The sequence below is a fragment of the Neomonachus schauinslandi genome, chromosome 3 (genome assembly GCF_002201575.2).
Source record: "Neomonachus schauinslandi chromosome 3, ASM220157v2, whole genome shotgun sequence".
In the NCBI taxonomy this organism is placed as follows: domain Eukaryota; kingdom Metazoa; phylum Chordata; class Mammalia; order Carnivora; family Phocidae; genus Neomonachus; species Neomonachus schauinslandi.
Window position 1 is genome coordinate 99,925,480 of NC_058405.1, and position 13,702 is coordinate 99,939,181.

General features: G+C 39.8%; 1 protein-coding gene across 1 annotated transcript in view; it reads right to left on the reverse strand.

Annotated features, from left to right (window-relative positions):
* MAP3K19 (mitogen-activated protein kinase kinase kinase 19) overlaps positions 1-13,702 on the reverse strand; it is a 74,323-nt gene that overhangs the window by 15,312 nt on the left and 45,309 nt on the right. The window contains exons 9-11 of the mRNA XM_021695852.1: positions 5,875-5,953; positions 4,703-4,962; positions 298-341 (exon numbers count right to left, since the gene is read on the reverse strand). Coding sequence (XP_021551527.1) covers positions 298-341; positions 4,703-4,962; positions 5,875-5,953 — 383 coding nt within the window. The remainder of the gene's footprint in view (positions 1-297; positions 342-4,702; positions 4,963-5,874; positions 5,954-13,702) is intronic.

Here is a 13,702-nt window from a genome sequence, read left to right on the forward strand (position 1 = left end):
TCTTTGATAGAGTTTGTCTCTAACAAGAGGTTCTTTGGTTTTAAATCTTAAGTCAGAAAGGCTAAAACTGGGGCACCTGAGTGGCTCAGATGGTTAAGCGTCTGCCTTCGGCTCAGGTCATGATCCCAGGGTCCTGGGATCGAGCCCTGCATCGGGCTCCCTGCTCGGCAGGGAGCCTGCTTCTCCCTCTCCCACTCCCCCTGTTTGTGTTCCCTCTCTCGCTGTGTCTCTCTCTGTCAAATAAATAAATAAAATCTTAAAAAGAAAAAAAAAAAGAAAGGCTAAAACTAATCTTACCTCGATTCTTCGGTTACTGTACATCATATCAGAAATAGAAAACTCTATAACAAGAAAAAATAAAATAATTAGATATTCTTAATAATAGAGTGAACGCAGTAGGTCTTAAGCCAGAGTTGGAGATGGAGTGATCTTGGTGCTAACATTTGAGGAAAAGTTAAAATTAAGAGTTTTTCGAGTTGTAATCCACATGGAATGATTATAGAAAACTTAAGGCTTTAAAAAAAAAAAATGAAAAAAGGGGCCCCTGGGTGGCTCAATCAGTTAAGCAACTGCCTTCGGCTCAGGTCGTGATCCTGGAGTCCCAGAATTGAGTCACGTATCAGGCTCTCTGCTCAGTGGGGGGTCTGCTTCTCCCTCTGCCCCTTCCCGCATCAAATAAATGAATAAAAATCTAAAAAAAAAAAAACCACTTAAGGCTACCACCACGGAAGGGGGATGCTGTTTTACATATAATGTTGTTTTTTATATACAGTTGACCCTTGAACAACATGGGTTTGAACTGCGTGTGTCCACTTATATGTGAGTTTTTTTCAATAAATACAATAGGGTACTGTAAATGTATTTTCTTTATGATTTTTAAAAATATTTTATTGATTTATTTGAGAGAAAGAGAGAGGAGAGGGAGGAGTAGAGGAGGAGGGAGAAGGAGAGGGAAAGAATCTCAAGCAGACTCTGTGCTGAGCACGGAGCCCGACATGGGGCTCAATCCCATGACCCCGAGATCATGACCTGAGCTGAAACCAAGAGTCAGACCCTTAACCGACTGAGCACCCAGGTGCCCCCTTATGATTTTCTTAATAACATTTTCTTTTCTCTAGCTCACTTTATTGTAAGACTACAGTATATAATACACATACAAAATATGTGTTACTTGACTGTTTATGTTATTGATTAGGCTTCCAGTTAACAGTAGGCTATGAGTAGTGAAGTTTTTGGGGAGTCAAAAGTTATACATGGATTTTCTATGTCAGTGTCCCCAACCCCCACATCGTTCAAGGGCCAACTGTAAATGTATATTATGTATATAATACACATATTATATATATACACACATAACATTTGTATATATGTGTGTATATTTACATTTACATTCATATTCATAATGATACTTATATTTATGTTTATGTTTATATTCTGGTAGGAAATACAAGCTTTCTGGATCAGAGAACAGAGCATTCATTACGCACAAAGCATCATAGCACCAGTTTCCCACACTCCAATTCCCCACAGGGCAACACAGTGAGCACCATGTTTACCTGTGGAGAAGCACCACAGAAGTAAACCCTGAGATTATGAGACTCAGATTGATTGGTACTTCGACCCATCTTTCTCTCCCAAGAAAGAGAGACCTTTACTATGAAATGTAAGCAAATGTCTCCAGGAGAAAGGGGAAATGTATCTCTGGGTTTTATTATCCTGGAATGTAAGCAAACAGCTCCTGAGGAAATAAATGTCTGAATCTCTCTGGAGCAGTACACTAATTCTAATTTCCAAGACATGTTTATCATTCAATCATCTTTTAACCTCATTTCCTAGTGCTTTTTGTTCATAAAGCCTGGACCATACAGAACTGTGGAAATAAATATTCACGTATAATAGGAGATGGTTGTTTGAACTTAAACATGGGATAGATCATAGATGGGATTTACTACGTTGTGTGGACCTAGTTGTTGTCCTCTTACCAAAAAGTCAGAATCATCCCTAAAGCCCCGCCCACCACCACAGCTTAAAGTTGAAACCAAAAGTTCCCATGTGTCCAGGGTCAAAGCAGGTCTCATTAATGGATGAAGTGGGACAGATAGGGATAGGAGTAAGCTGAAATTATGTGCCCCAACTAAAAAGACATCCACTACACAGTTCCAAGTGATGCTGTCCACTCCAGATGGATAATCTAGTACTGCTAGATTCTTCATTTGTCAAGAGAAGCCAGAGAGCTGGAGACTGTATGTGAAATTTCCCTCTTACCCCCTTTTTTTAGTGCTTTGAGGATTGAACAAAATATATTGCAGGTCCACCTTAGCCACAGGCTGCCATTTTGAAATTTGACTTAGAAACAGACCTCTCGGGGCGCCTGGGTGGCTCAGTCGGTTAAGTGTCTGCCTTTGGCTCAAGTCATGATCCCAGGGTCCTGGGATCGAGCCCCGCATCGGGCTCCCTGCTCAGTGGGAAGCCTGCTTCTCCCTCTCCCACTCCCCCTGCTTGTGTTCCCTCTCTCGCTGTGTCTCTCTCTATCAAATGAATAAATAAAATCTTAAAAAAAAAAACAACCACCCTCCAATTCTTTATGCATTTATTCAACAAGTATTTATTTATTTAAAGATTTTATTTATTTATTTGACAGAGAGAGACAGAGCGAGAGAGGGAACACAAGCAGGGGGAGTGGGAGAGGGAGAAGCAGGCTTTCTGCTGAGAGGAGAGCCCGATGCGGGGCTCGATCCCAAGACCTTGGGATCACGACCTGAGCCGAAGGCAGACACCCAACGACTGAGCCACCCAGGCACCCCTTGACAAATAATTACTGAGGTGCCTGATGAGTGACTGATACCATCCCAGAAGATGGCAATATCCTTGTGAACAACAAAGACAAAATCCTTGCCCTCTAAGAGGTCATATTGTAGAGGCTGAGGTTTCCCTGTTAAGAGGATGCTACAAGTTAATACCAGAAATACAACAGAATATAATGTATAATTGGGTGCATACGTATAACCTCCTGATTTAAAAAAAAAGAAAAAAACCTTTCCAAACCTATTTTAAATATGTGCATAAATATTATCCAGTGTTGGGAAGGCACGACATGAGGTAGAAAAACACTCAAACACTTCTGGTGAGAATGTAGAGATGAGATCTTGCTGGTCGGTATCTTGGCAATATACGTCGAAGGCCTTTTACATGTGTATAGAATTCCAGTTAAAAGATCAAATGTGCCCACTTTTCTCCATTCCACAAATTTCTCACTATAATGATAGTAAAGGAAATTAAAAAGGAGTAAACAAGCACAGCAACAACAACAAAAGCCCAGAGGAACAAGACAGCAGATGAGCCAAGTCAACAAAATTTTACATGGTGAAAACTTAATGGATGAATATTGAGTGGTCGTCTGTTCTGCTTAGTGCCTGCAGGGGGAGAACTCAATAAGGAATAAGAACTCCAGAAAGGAGCAGTAATTGAAGACACTGGTTACCTCCGGAGGTGAGGATGAAACAAGGGGTTGCTTGTAAGTCTGTGGAAGAAGTAGTTTCCAGATTCCCTGTCCTGCCCCACTCATCAGGAGTTGCTCTTCTCTGTTCCTGGCAGATGGCTGGAAGTTTACTTTCTGGAGAGTTTGGGACAAAGATACTAAGGAGCTAGGTATAGCTGAGAGCAGAAACAAGGTGCTGGAGTGAAAATAAAAGGATTAAGGGAAAGCCTACACCCTGACAGGTGAGTCCCAGCCTTTCAACCCATCGTCAGGGGCTTGGTTATCCCCGTCCAGGAAGAACTGACCAAGACAAAAGGCTATCTGTGCACACTGACACTTGGGGAATCCCTCACTCAACCATCTAGGTCTCTCTCTGCCCATTCAACACACTCCCTGGCGCACCCAGCGCTTGTTAGTGCCAAGAAATACAAACAGATAGTCAAGGAACAACGGATATGTGAGAAAAGCCACTAATGTGAAAATACAGAGAACAAGACAAATGGAAAGAACGGAGTTCAAAAGAAACAGAGACAGTGAAAAACTATCATTAATATACTTTATGCACCTTTTCTCAGGAAACTACTGGAAATGCACCCTACGAAAAACCCTACCCTAACAGTTTCTCTGCTATGCGATCTTATTGCAGTAAGCCAGTAAATGCACCTTGTTGGGCTACAGGTTTGTCCCTGGAGGTTTAGGCCAATTGGTTTAGGACAGTGGCAAGCAAATATCAAAGACAGCATTGTCCTAAGGGAAAATGCTGGCACCAGTGTGCTCTCTGGTAAATAAGTCTTGGGCTAGACAGAGTGGCAAACTCAAATCTTGGAGGAAGGCATCCTCCGTGTAAGCCCCCAAGATTCCCACAGGTAAACATCAACTAGATATGAGTTCACGGTAAAGATTTTTCATACATTCAAGAAAAAGATGACGGGGCGCCTGGGTGGCTCAGTCGTTAAGCGTCTGCCTTCGGCTCGGGTCATGATCTCAGGGTCCTGGGATCGAGCCCCGCATCGGGCTCCCTGCTCAGCAGGAAGCCTGCTTCTCCCTCTCCCACTCCCCCTGCTTGTGTTCCCTCTCTCGCTGTGTCTCTCTCTCTCTGTCAAATAAATAAATAAAAATCTTAAAAAAAAAAAAAGATGATAGATAGATAGATAGATGATATATGAGAGATAGATAATTTGTTGGCAGAAGAATAAAGGGATCACTGTAATTAAGTGAACTCACCTTCGGATTTTCTTTGTTGCCCCTTCCGAAAGTGAGGAACATCTTCTCTGGCTACCGATGTGGAAATGTTTGGTTCTAAGCAAGGTCTTGGTAAGAAAAAGCCCACATTCTCATCACAAAGCTCCTTGGAACTTTCCTCTTTCTTCAGAAGCAAAGGCCCCACGGTCAGCATCTTTGTCCTGAAGTCCACCAATTCGATTTCATTTGGGAGAGAAACAGCATGTGCTCGTGCCCATTCTCGATGCACTGCGGTTATCTGACTGAAAGGGAGGAGGACACAGTTTCATTCAAAACTCATTCCACATGTCTTCTGGATCTCCACTTCTCAGTCCAGCCTGACATCACCAGAGAGTTGGAGAACTATTTCCAAGTGGAGCTGCTGAGTGGAAGAGCTGTATTCTTGAAAGGAGAAGCCCTCTCCACCCTCTGACTCACACCCCACATCGTCTGCCTTCTGCACCCCACACTATAGTTTCCCCAGTCCCTATTTCCTCGAGCAGAGAAATCAGAGGAGCAAAGTGCAGGTACAGGGGATGCACTCTTTTCCTTCTCTAAAGGCATTAACCAGCCCAGGACTTCTCGAACTATCTTTGGGAAAGGACCGGTTTTTAAATTTTCCAATCCATTGTGGAATGAAACTTCTGTAGCACTTTTATAATAAAAGTGAATTACTATCAGAATAAAGCAAAAAACCAAAACCATGAAAACAAATCCCAGTTTTTTCATTATCAGATCAGTGAACCTAAAATTACTTGGTCAAATTGTAATACAACTTTTTAAGTGTTTACATTTTCACGTTCTGTCCTGACTTCATCATGGACTGGTAACAGAAGGACCACAGAATCACATATTAAGTGGCACTGCTGTAGGGTCAGCAAACTCTGACCTAGGGGCCAAAGCCAGCCTTCAGTCTGTTTTTGCAACTTTATTGGATCACAGCCATACCTATTTGTTTTCATATTGTCTATGACTGCCTTGAAACTACTACTGCAGAGCTGAATCATGGCAACAGAAACCATATGACCCATAAAGACTAAAATGTGTATTATCTAGCTCCTGCCACAATAATATTTATTACAACCCCTGCTTTAGAGTGTTTTTTGGAGGGTGAATCACACAAGTATCACTTCATACTTAAATTTCAGTCTAACCTTTCAAAGAAAATTCCTTACTTGTTTTCTTGTAAATCTTCTTGGCTCATTTCTTGGGGATAACTGACATCTCTTGGAAAAGTAACAATAATCTCAACACCTATAGAAACACATGACGGTAATAAAAAGAAGAAAGTAATGAATTCCAGTGGCAACCGGGAACTGAGTATTTTACTTCTGATTATTTAGCTAATCTGTTTTTAATAATTACAGAATGTGGAATAGACTAGAAAGCCCAAAAATAAACCTACGATTATATGGTCAATTAACCTATGACAAAGGAGGCAAGAGCATGCATTGGGAAAAAGACAGTCTCTTCAACAAATGGTGTTGGGAAAACTCAACAGCTACATGCAAAAGAATGAAAAAGTGGACTACTTTCTTACACCATACATAAAAATAAACTCAAAATGGATTAAGGACCTAAATATGAAACCTGAAACCATAAAAAAAAACCTAGAAGAGAGCACAGGTGGTAATATCATGTTGCCATAACAACATTTTTCTAGATAGGTCTCCTGAGGCAAAGGAAACAAAAGCAAAAATAAACTATTGCGATTACACCAAAACAAAAAGCTCTTCATAGCAAAGGTAACAATCAACAAAACTAAAAGACAACCTAGTGAATGAAAAAGTATTTGCAAATGACATATCTGATAAAGGGTTAGTATCCGAAATATATAAAGAACTTACACAACTCAACACCAAAAACCAAATAATCCAATTAAAAAATGGTCAGAATGGGCGCCTGGGTGGCTCAGTCGGTTAAGCATCTGCCTTCGGGGGCCATATGCACCCCAATGTTCATAGCAGCAATGTCTGCAATAGCCAAACTGTGGAAAGAGCCGAGATGCCCTTCAACAGATGAATGGATAAAGAAGATGTGGTCCATATATACAATGGAATATTACTCAGCCATCAGAAAAGATGAATACCCAACTTTTACATCAACATGGATGGGACTGGAGATTATGCTAAGTGAAATAAGTCAAGCAAAGAAAGTCAATTATCATATGGTTTCACTTATTTGTGGAACATAAGGAATAACATGGAGGACATTAGGAGAAGGAAGGGAAAAATGGTGGGGGGGGGGCAGAATTGGAGGGAGAGATGAACCATGAGAGACTATGGACTCTGAGAAACAAACAGGGTTTTAGGGGGAAGGGAGGAGGGGGGAGGGGTTAGCCCGGTGATGGGTATTAAGGAGGGCACGTACTGCATGGAGCACTGGGTGTTATACGAAAACAATGGATCGTGGATCACTACATCAAAAACTAATGATGTATTGTATGGTGACTAACGTAACATAATAAAATTTAAAAAAAAAAAAAAGCATCTGCCCTCAGCTCAGGTCATGATCTCAGGGTCCTGGGATCAAGCCCCGCATCGGGCTCCCTGCTCCACGGGAAGCCTGCTTCTCCCTCTCCCACTCCCCCTGCTTGTGTTCCCTCTCTCGCTGTGTCTCTCTCTATCAAATAAATAAATAAAATCTTTTTAAAAAAATAAAAATAAATAAAAAATAGGCAGAAGACATGAGCAGACATTTCTCCAAAGAAGACATAAAAATGACAGATGCATGAGCAAAAAAAGTACGTAACAAAACTTTCCAGGTATAAAATAAAGTTTTATGATGAGCAATGCTTTCTCCCTGGATGGAGAAAACAAGGCCTCCTTCTGTAAAGTGCAACCGACTTCACACAACCATTGTGAACTTTAAATGAGATCATTTTTCCTGCCCCCTAGGAACTCACTTGTGTATGAATTTTGGTCAAATCCTATCTGATTCCATGGAATGATTTCCAGTATAACCCTTAAGACAGAAAGTTCCAACTTGCAGAATCAATGCTTGCTTACAATATAACATGTTAAATTTACATTAAAAAACTAGTGTGAACCATGCTACTTTAAGGGTTGTCCATGTATTCATGTTTTTCCATTCAACAAACTTTTGTTAAGTAGATGCCAAGCCTAACTTTTTATGCTGAAGATACAGAAATAAACAAGGTGCAACTGTGTAAAGACAGCAAATAAGAAAGCCAAGAGTGTATCAGGTTAAACACTGTGATAGAAGTGTACAAATGAAATGGTGTTGTGGGAACACAGAGGCATATCCTTCTAGAACAACCCAGTGCTTGTCCCAGGATTCAGTCCTATCTGTGTATTTCTCAGGACCATTTAGTGAGTCTCCCTATGTCTAGAGGAGCTATGGTTTTAATCAGCCCCACTGATGGAATGCTAGGAAAGAAGTAGAGCAGAGAAGATTAAAGGAAGGTATGAATCAGACTGATCTGGACCTACATCCCTCCTCTGTTCTTCATGGATGACCTTGGGAAAGTTACTGAATAATAATAATAATAATAATTTGGTTTTCCTGATGTTTTCCAAATATGACGACATGAGTGCATGTTTTCTAATAAAATAGCAACGAGCACTTCTCTAAAAATGAGGTTTTCCCTTGGATGGTCAATATATTCTTAAAAATTTTTCAAAGATCCTACCACCACACTATTTATCAGCACAAAATGAGAGGCTTGGAATTACAGAGCCAGAAGGAACTTAGAGCTCATCGGATGCAAGCCCTTCATGTTATAGACAAAGAAACTGGTAACCACGAGGTTGTGTGACATGCTCAGGGCCACTCTCATACTTGGAAGGGAGATGGATGTCTTTCATAACATTTTTGTCGTCATCTCTGAGTGCAAAACCTAGCTGACACGTTAAAGTAAGAAAAACCATACAGCATGCATTCCTAATAACTAAACCATCAGTGAAAAGGCTATTCTCTACAAAGGCTAAGTGCAATTAGTGCTTTGCTGTGGAAGTTCGAAAACTGTGCAGACTGTATTCATGTGAACATGTTCTTAAGAATGACTACTTTTACAGTTATTGAGAACTCATAAACCCAGAATGTTTTTAAGCAAATTTAATGTGTTCACTAGTTTGTTAATAGGTTGATTTCTTTTTTCAAACCAAGAAACAAAGATAGAATAAGCAAGAATAAGAAATACCTACCTTTGTGGAAATTGTTAAGAACTAATGGCCCCATCCTATAATTGTTGATCCCAAATAGGGGGGGGAAAAGATTATAGAACGTACTGTCTCTGAAATCAGCTGGGAACATACAAATGTTCTCCGTTTTGTCTCTCAAATAGCATGAATGGTTGTGGGAGCCTCTGAACCTACCCAGTGGGCCAGAAAAGATGCATTGTCACATGTAGAAGTAAAACACTTGCTCCTGTGTATCCTTCCACTTAAGAAGAGGTAAGGTAACCCCACCAGAAAATGTTACTGCAGGGAGAAACTAAGAAGCAACATTTAAACATAGCCAGAAATGTAATTTCACAAAAGAAGTGAAACTGATATTCAAAGTGGGAAAATGATCATTAAATTGCTAATGTTCAGCCATTATTAAAATGAAAACTGAAAATTGGCCGAGTCTAATTCATTCAGTGATGAAAAATTATTGTCTCCAGAAGCGTCTTTCTTTCCTGTGTTTTCTGCTTGTTCTGTTTAAATTGATGGGCATTAAAGTTCAAAATATTTTGACACCTTTTCCACATTTTTATAATTTCCTAAATCATGAATCTCAAACAGATTTTTTTTTTAAACTACATTTTCCTGTCTCCTTTGCCACTAGAGTTCAGAAAGCCAACTTGAGAGACAGATTCACGTGAGTTATGAAAAAATTTAAGATGCCGTCATTGTTTTTGCTGATGTGCTTGTTAGCAGATGGATGAGTTTCCAAGAATGATATGGGAGCAACTTCCTGGTTGTGGCAGAGCAGCGTGATGTGGAGGTGAGTAGCCAGTTTTGAGATGTGGTTACAAGAATTCTTCCTGACATCGAACCTAGAGTCTGTTCTTCTCCTTTGGCTTTTCAATGGTCTGTGAACTTTCTAATATTTTTTTAAAACTTCCTTCACTGCTAACTCAATTAAAAGTAGATTCTGTTATCTGCAACAAAGAATCCTGATGGCTACACTGCATTAAAAAAATTTTAAGCCCATTGAAAAAAATATGGAAGTTATTAGAGAAACCCTTTCTGGAGAAGTAAAAGAACTAAAATCCAACCAAGTAGAAATCAAAAAGGCTATTAATGAGGTGCAATAAAAAATGGGGGCGCTAACTGCTAGAATAAATGAGGCAGAAGAGAGAATCAGTAATATAGAAGATGAAATGATGGAAAATAAAGAAGCTGAGAAAAAGAGAGATAAACAACTACTGGATCACGAGGGCAGAATTCGAGAGATAAGCGATACCATAAGACGAAACAACATTAGAATAATTGGGATCCCAGAAGAAGAAGAAAGAGAGAGAGGGGCAGAAGGTATAATGGAGCAAATTATAGCAGAGAACTTCCCTAATTTGGGGAAGGAAACAGGCATGAAAATCCAGGAAGCACAGAGAACCCCTCTCAAAATCAATAAAAATAGGTCAACACCCCGACATCTAATAGTAAAACTTACGAGTCTCAGAGACAAAGAGAAAATCCTGAAAGCAGCTCGGGAGAAGAGATATGTAACCTATAAGGGTAGAAACATTAGATTGGCAACAGACCTATCCACAGAGACCTGGCAGGCCAGAAAGGACTGGCATGATATATTTAGAGCACTAAATGACAAAAATATGCAACCAAGAATACTCTATCCAGCTAGGCTGTCATTGAAAATTGAAGGAGAGATAAAAAGCTTCCAGGACAAACAAAAACTAAAGGAATTTGCAAACACGAAACCAGCCCTACAGGAAATCTTGAAAGGGGTCCTCTAAGCAAAGAGAGAGCCTAAAAGCAACATAGACCAGAAAGGAACACAGACAATATAAGGTAACAGTCACCTTACAGGCAATACAATGGCACTAAATTCATATCTTTCAATAGTCACCCTGAATGTAAATGGGCTCAATGCCCCAATCAAAAGACACAGGCTATCAGACTGGATTAAAAAACAAGACCCATCGATATGCTGTCTGCAAGAGACTCATTTTAGACCCAAAGACAGCCCCAGATTGAAAGTGAGGGGGTGGAAAACCATTTACCATGCTAATGGACACCAAAAGAAAGCTGGGGTGGCAATCCTTATATCAGACAAATTAGATTTTAAACCACAGACTGTAATAAGAGATGAGGAAGGACACTATATCCTACTTAAAGGATCTATCCAACAAGAAGATCTAACAATTGTAAATATCTATGCCCCTAACATGGGAGCAGCCAATTATATAAGCCAATTAATAACAAAAGCAAAGAAACACATTGACAACAATACAATAATAGTGGGGGACTTTAACACCCCCCTCACTGAAATGGACAGATCGTCTAAGCAAAAGATCAACAAGGAAATAAAGACTTTAAATGACACACTGGACCAAATGGACTTTACAGACATATTCAGAACATTCCACCCCAAAGCAACGGAATACACATTCTTCTCTAGTGCCCATGGAACATTCTCCAGAATAGATCACATCCTAGGTCATAAATCAGGTCTCAACCGGTACCAAAAGATTGGAATCATTCCCTGCCTATTTTCAGACTACAATGCTTTGAAACTAGAGCTCAATCACAAGACAAAAGTCGGAAAGAACTCAAATACATGGAGGCTAAGGAGCATCCTACTGAAGAATGAATGGGTCAACCAGGAAATTAAAGAAGAATTAAAAAAATACATGGAAACCAATGAAAATGAAAACACAACTGTTCAAAATCTTTGGGATGCAGCAAAGGCAGTCCTAAGAGGAAAGTATATAGCAATACAAGCCTTTCTCAAGAAGCAAGAAAGGTCTCAAGTACACAACCTAACCCTACACCTAAAGGAGCTGGAGAAAGAACAGCAAATAAAGCCTAAACCCAGCAGGAGAAGAGAAATAATAAAGATCAGAGCAGAAATCAATGAAATAGAAACTAAAAGAACAGTAGAACAGATCAACGAAACTAGGAGCTGGTTCTTTGAAAGAATTAACAAGATTGATAAACCCCTGGCCAGACTTATCAAAAAGAGAAGAGAAATGACCCAAATCAACAAAATCATGAATGAAAGAGGAGAGATCACAACCAACACCAAAGAAATACAAACAATTATAAGAACATATTATGAGCAACTCTATGCCAGCAAATTAAATAACCTGAAAGAAATGGATGCATTCCTAGAGATGTACCAACTACCAAAACTGAACCAGAATGAAATAGAAAACCTGAACAGACCTATAACCACTAAGGAAATTGAAGCAGTCATCAAAAATCTCCCAAAAAACAAAAGCCCAGGGCCAGATGGCTTCCCAGGGGAATTCTACCAAACATTTCAAGAAGAATTAATACCTATTCTTCTGAAACTGTTCCAAAAAATAGAAATGGAAGGAAAACTTCCAAACTCATTTTATGAGGCCACCATTACCTTGATCCCAAAACCAGACAAAGACCCCATCAAAAAGGAGAATTACAGACCAATATCCCTGATGAACATGGATGCAAAAATTCTCACCAAAATACTAGCCAATAGGATCCAACAGTACATTAAAAGGATTATTCACCATGACCAAGTGGGATTTATCGCTGGGCTGCAAGGTTGGTTCAACATCCGCAAATCAATCAATGTGATACAATACATTAACAAAAGAAAGAACAAGAATCATATGATCCTCTCAATAGATGCAGAAAAAGCATTTGACAAAGTACAGCATCCTTTCTTGATCAAAACTCTTCAGAGTATAGGGATAGAGGGTACATACCTCAATATCGTAAAAGCCATCTATGAAAAACCTACAGCGAATATCATTCTCAATGGGGAAAAACTGAGAGCTTTCCCCCTAAGGTCAGGAACGCGGCAGGGATGTCCACTATCACCACTGCTATTCAACATAGTATTGGAAGTCCTAGCCACAGCAATCAGACAACAAAAAGAAATCAAAGGCATCCAAATTGGCAAGGAAGAAGTCAAACTCTCACTCTTTGCAGATGATATGATACTTTAGATGGAAAACCCCAAAGACTCCACCCCAAAACTGCTAGAACTCATACAGGAATTCAGTAAAGTCAGGATATAAAATCAATGCACAGAAGTCAGTGGCATTCCTATACACCAACAACAAGACAGAAGAAAGAGAAATTAAGGAGTCGATCCCATTTACAATTGCACCCAAAACCATAAGATACCTAGGAATAAATCTAACCAAAGAGAAAAAGGATCTGTACTCAGAAAACTATAAAATACTCATGAAAGAAATTGAGGAAGACACAAAGAAATGGAAAAACGTTCCATGCTCATGGATTGGAAGAAAAATATTGTGAAGATGTCAATGCTACCTAGAGCAATCTACACATTCAATGCAATCCCCATCAAAATACCATCCACTTTTTTCAAAGAAATGGAACAAATAATCCTAAAATTTGTATGGAACCAGAAAAGACCCCGCATAGCCAGAGGAATGTTGAAAAAGAAAAGCAAAGCCGGCGGCATCACAATTCCGGACTTCCAGCTCTATTACAAAGCTGTCATCATCAAGACAGTATGGTACTGGCACAAAAACAGACACATAGATCAATGGAACAGAATAGAGAGCCCAGAAATGGACCCTCAACTCTATGGTCAACTCATCTTTGACAAAGCAGGAAAGAATGTCCAATGGAAAAAAGACAGTCTCTTCAACAAATGGTGTTGGGAAAATTGGATAGCCACATGCAGAAGAATGAAACTGGACCATTTCCTTACACCACACACAAAAATAGACTCCAAATGGTTGAAAGACCTCAATGTGAGACAGGAGTCCATCAAAATCCTAAAGGAGAACACAGGCAGCAACCTCTTTGACCTCAGCCGAAGCAACTTCTTCCTAGAAACATCGCCAAAGGCAAGGGA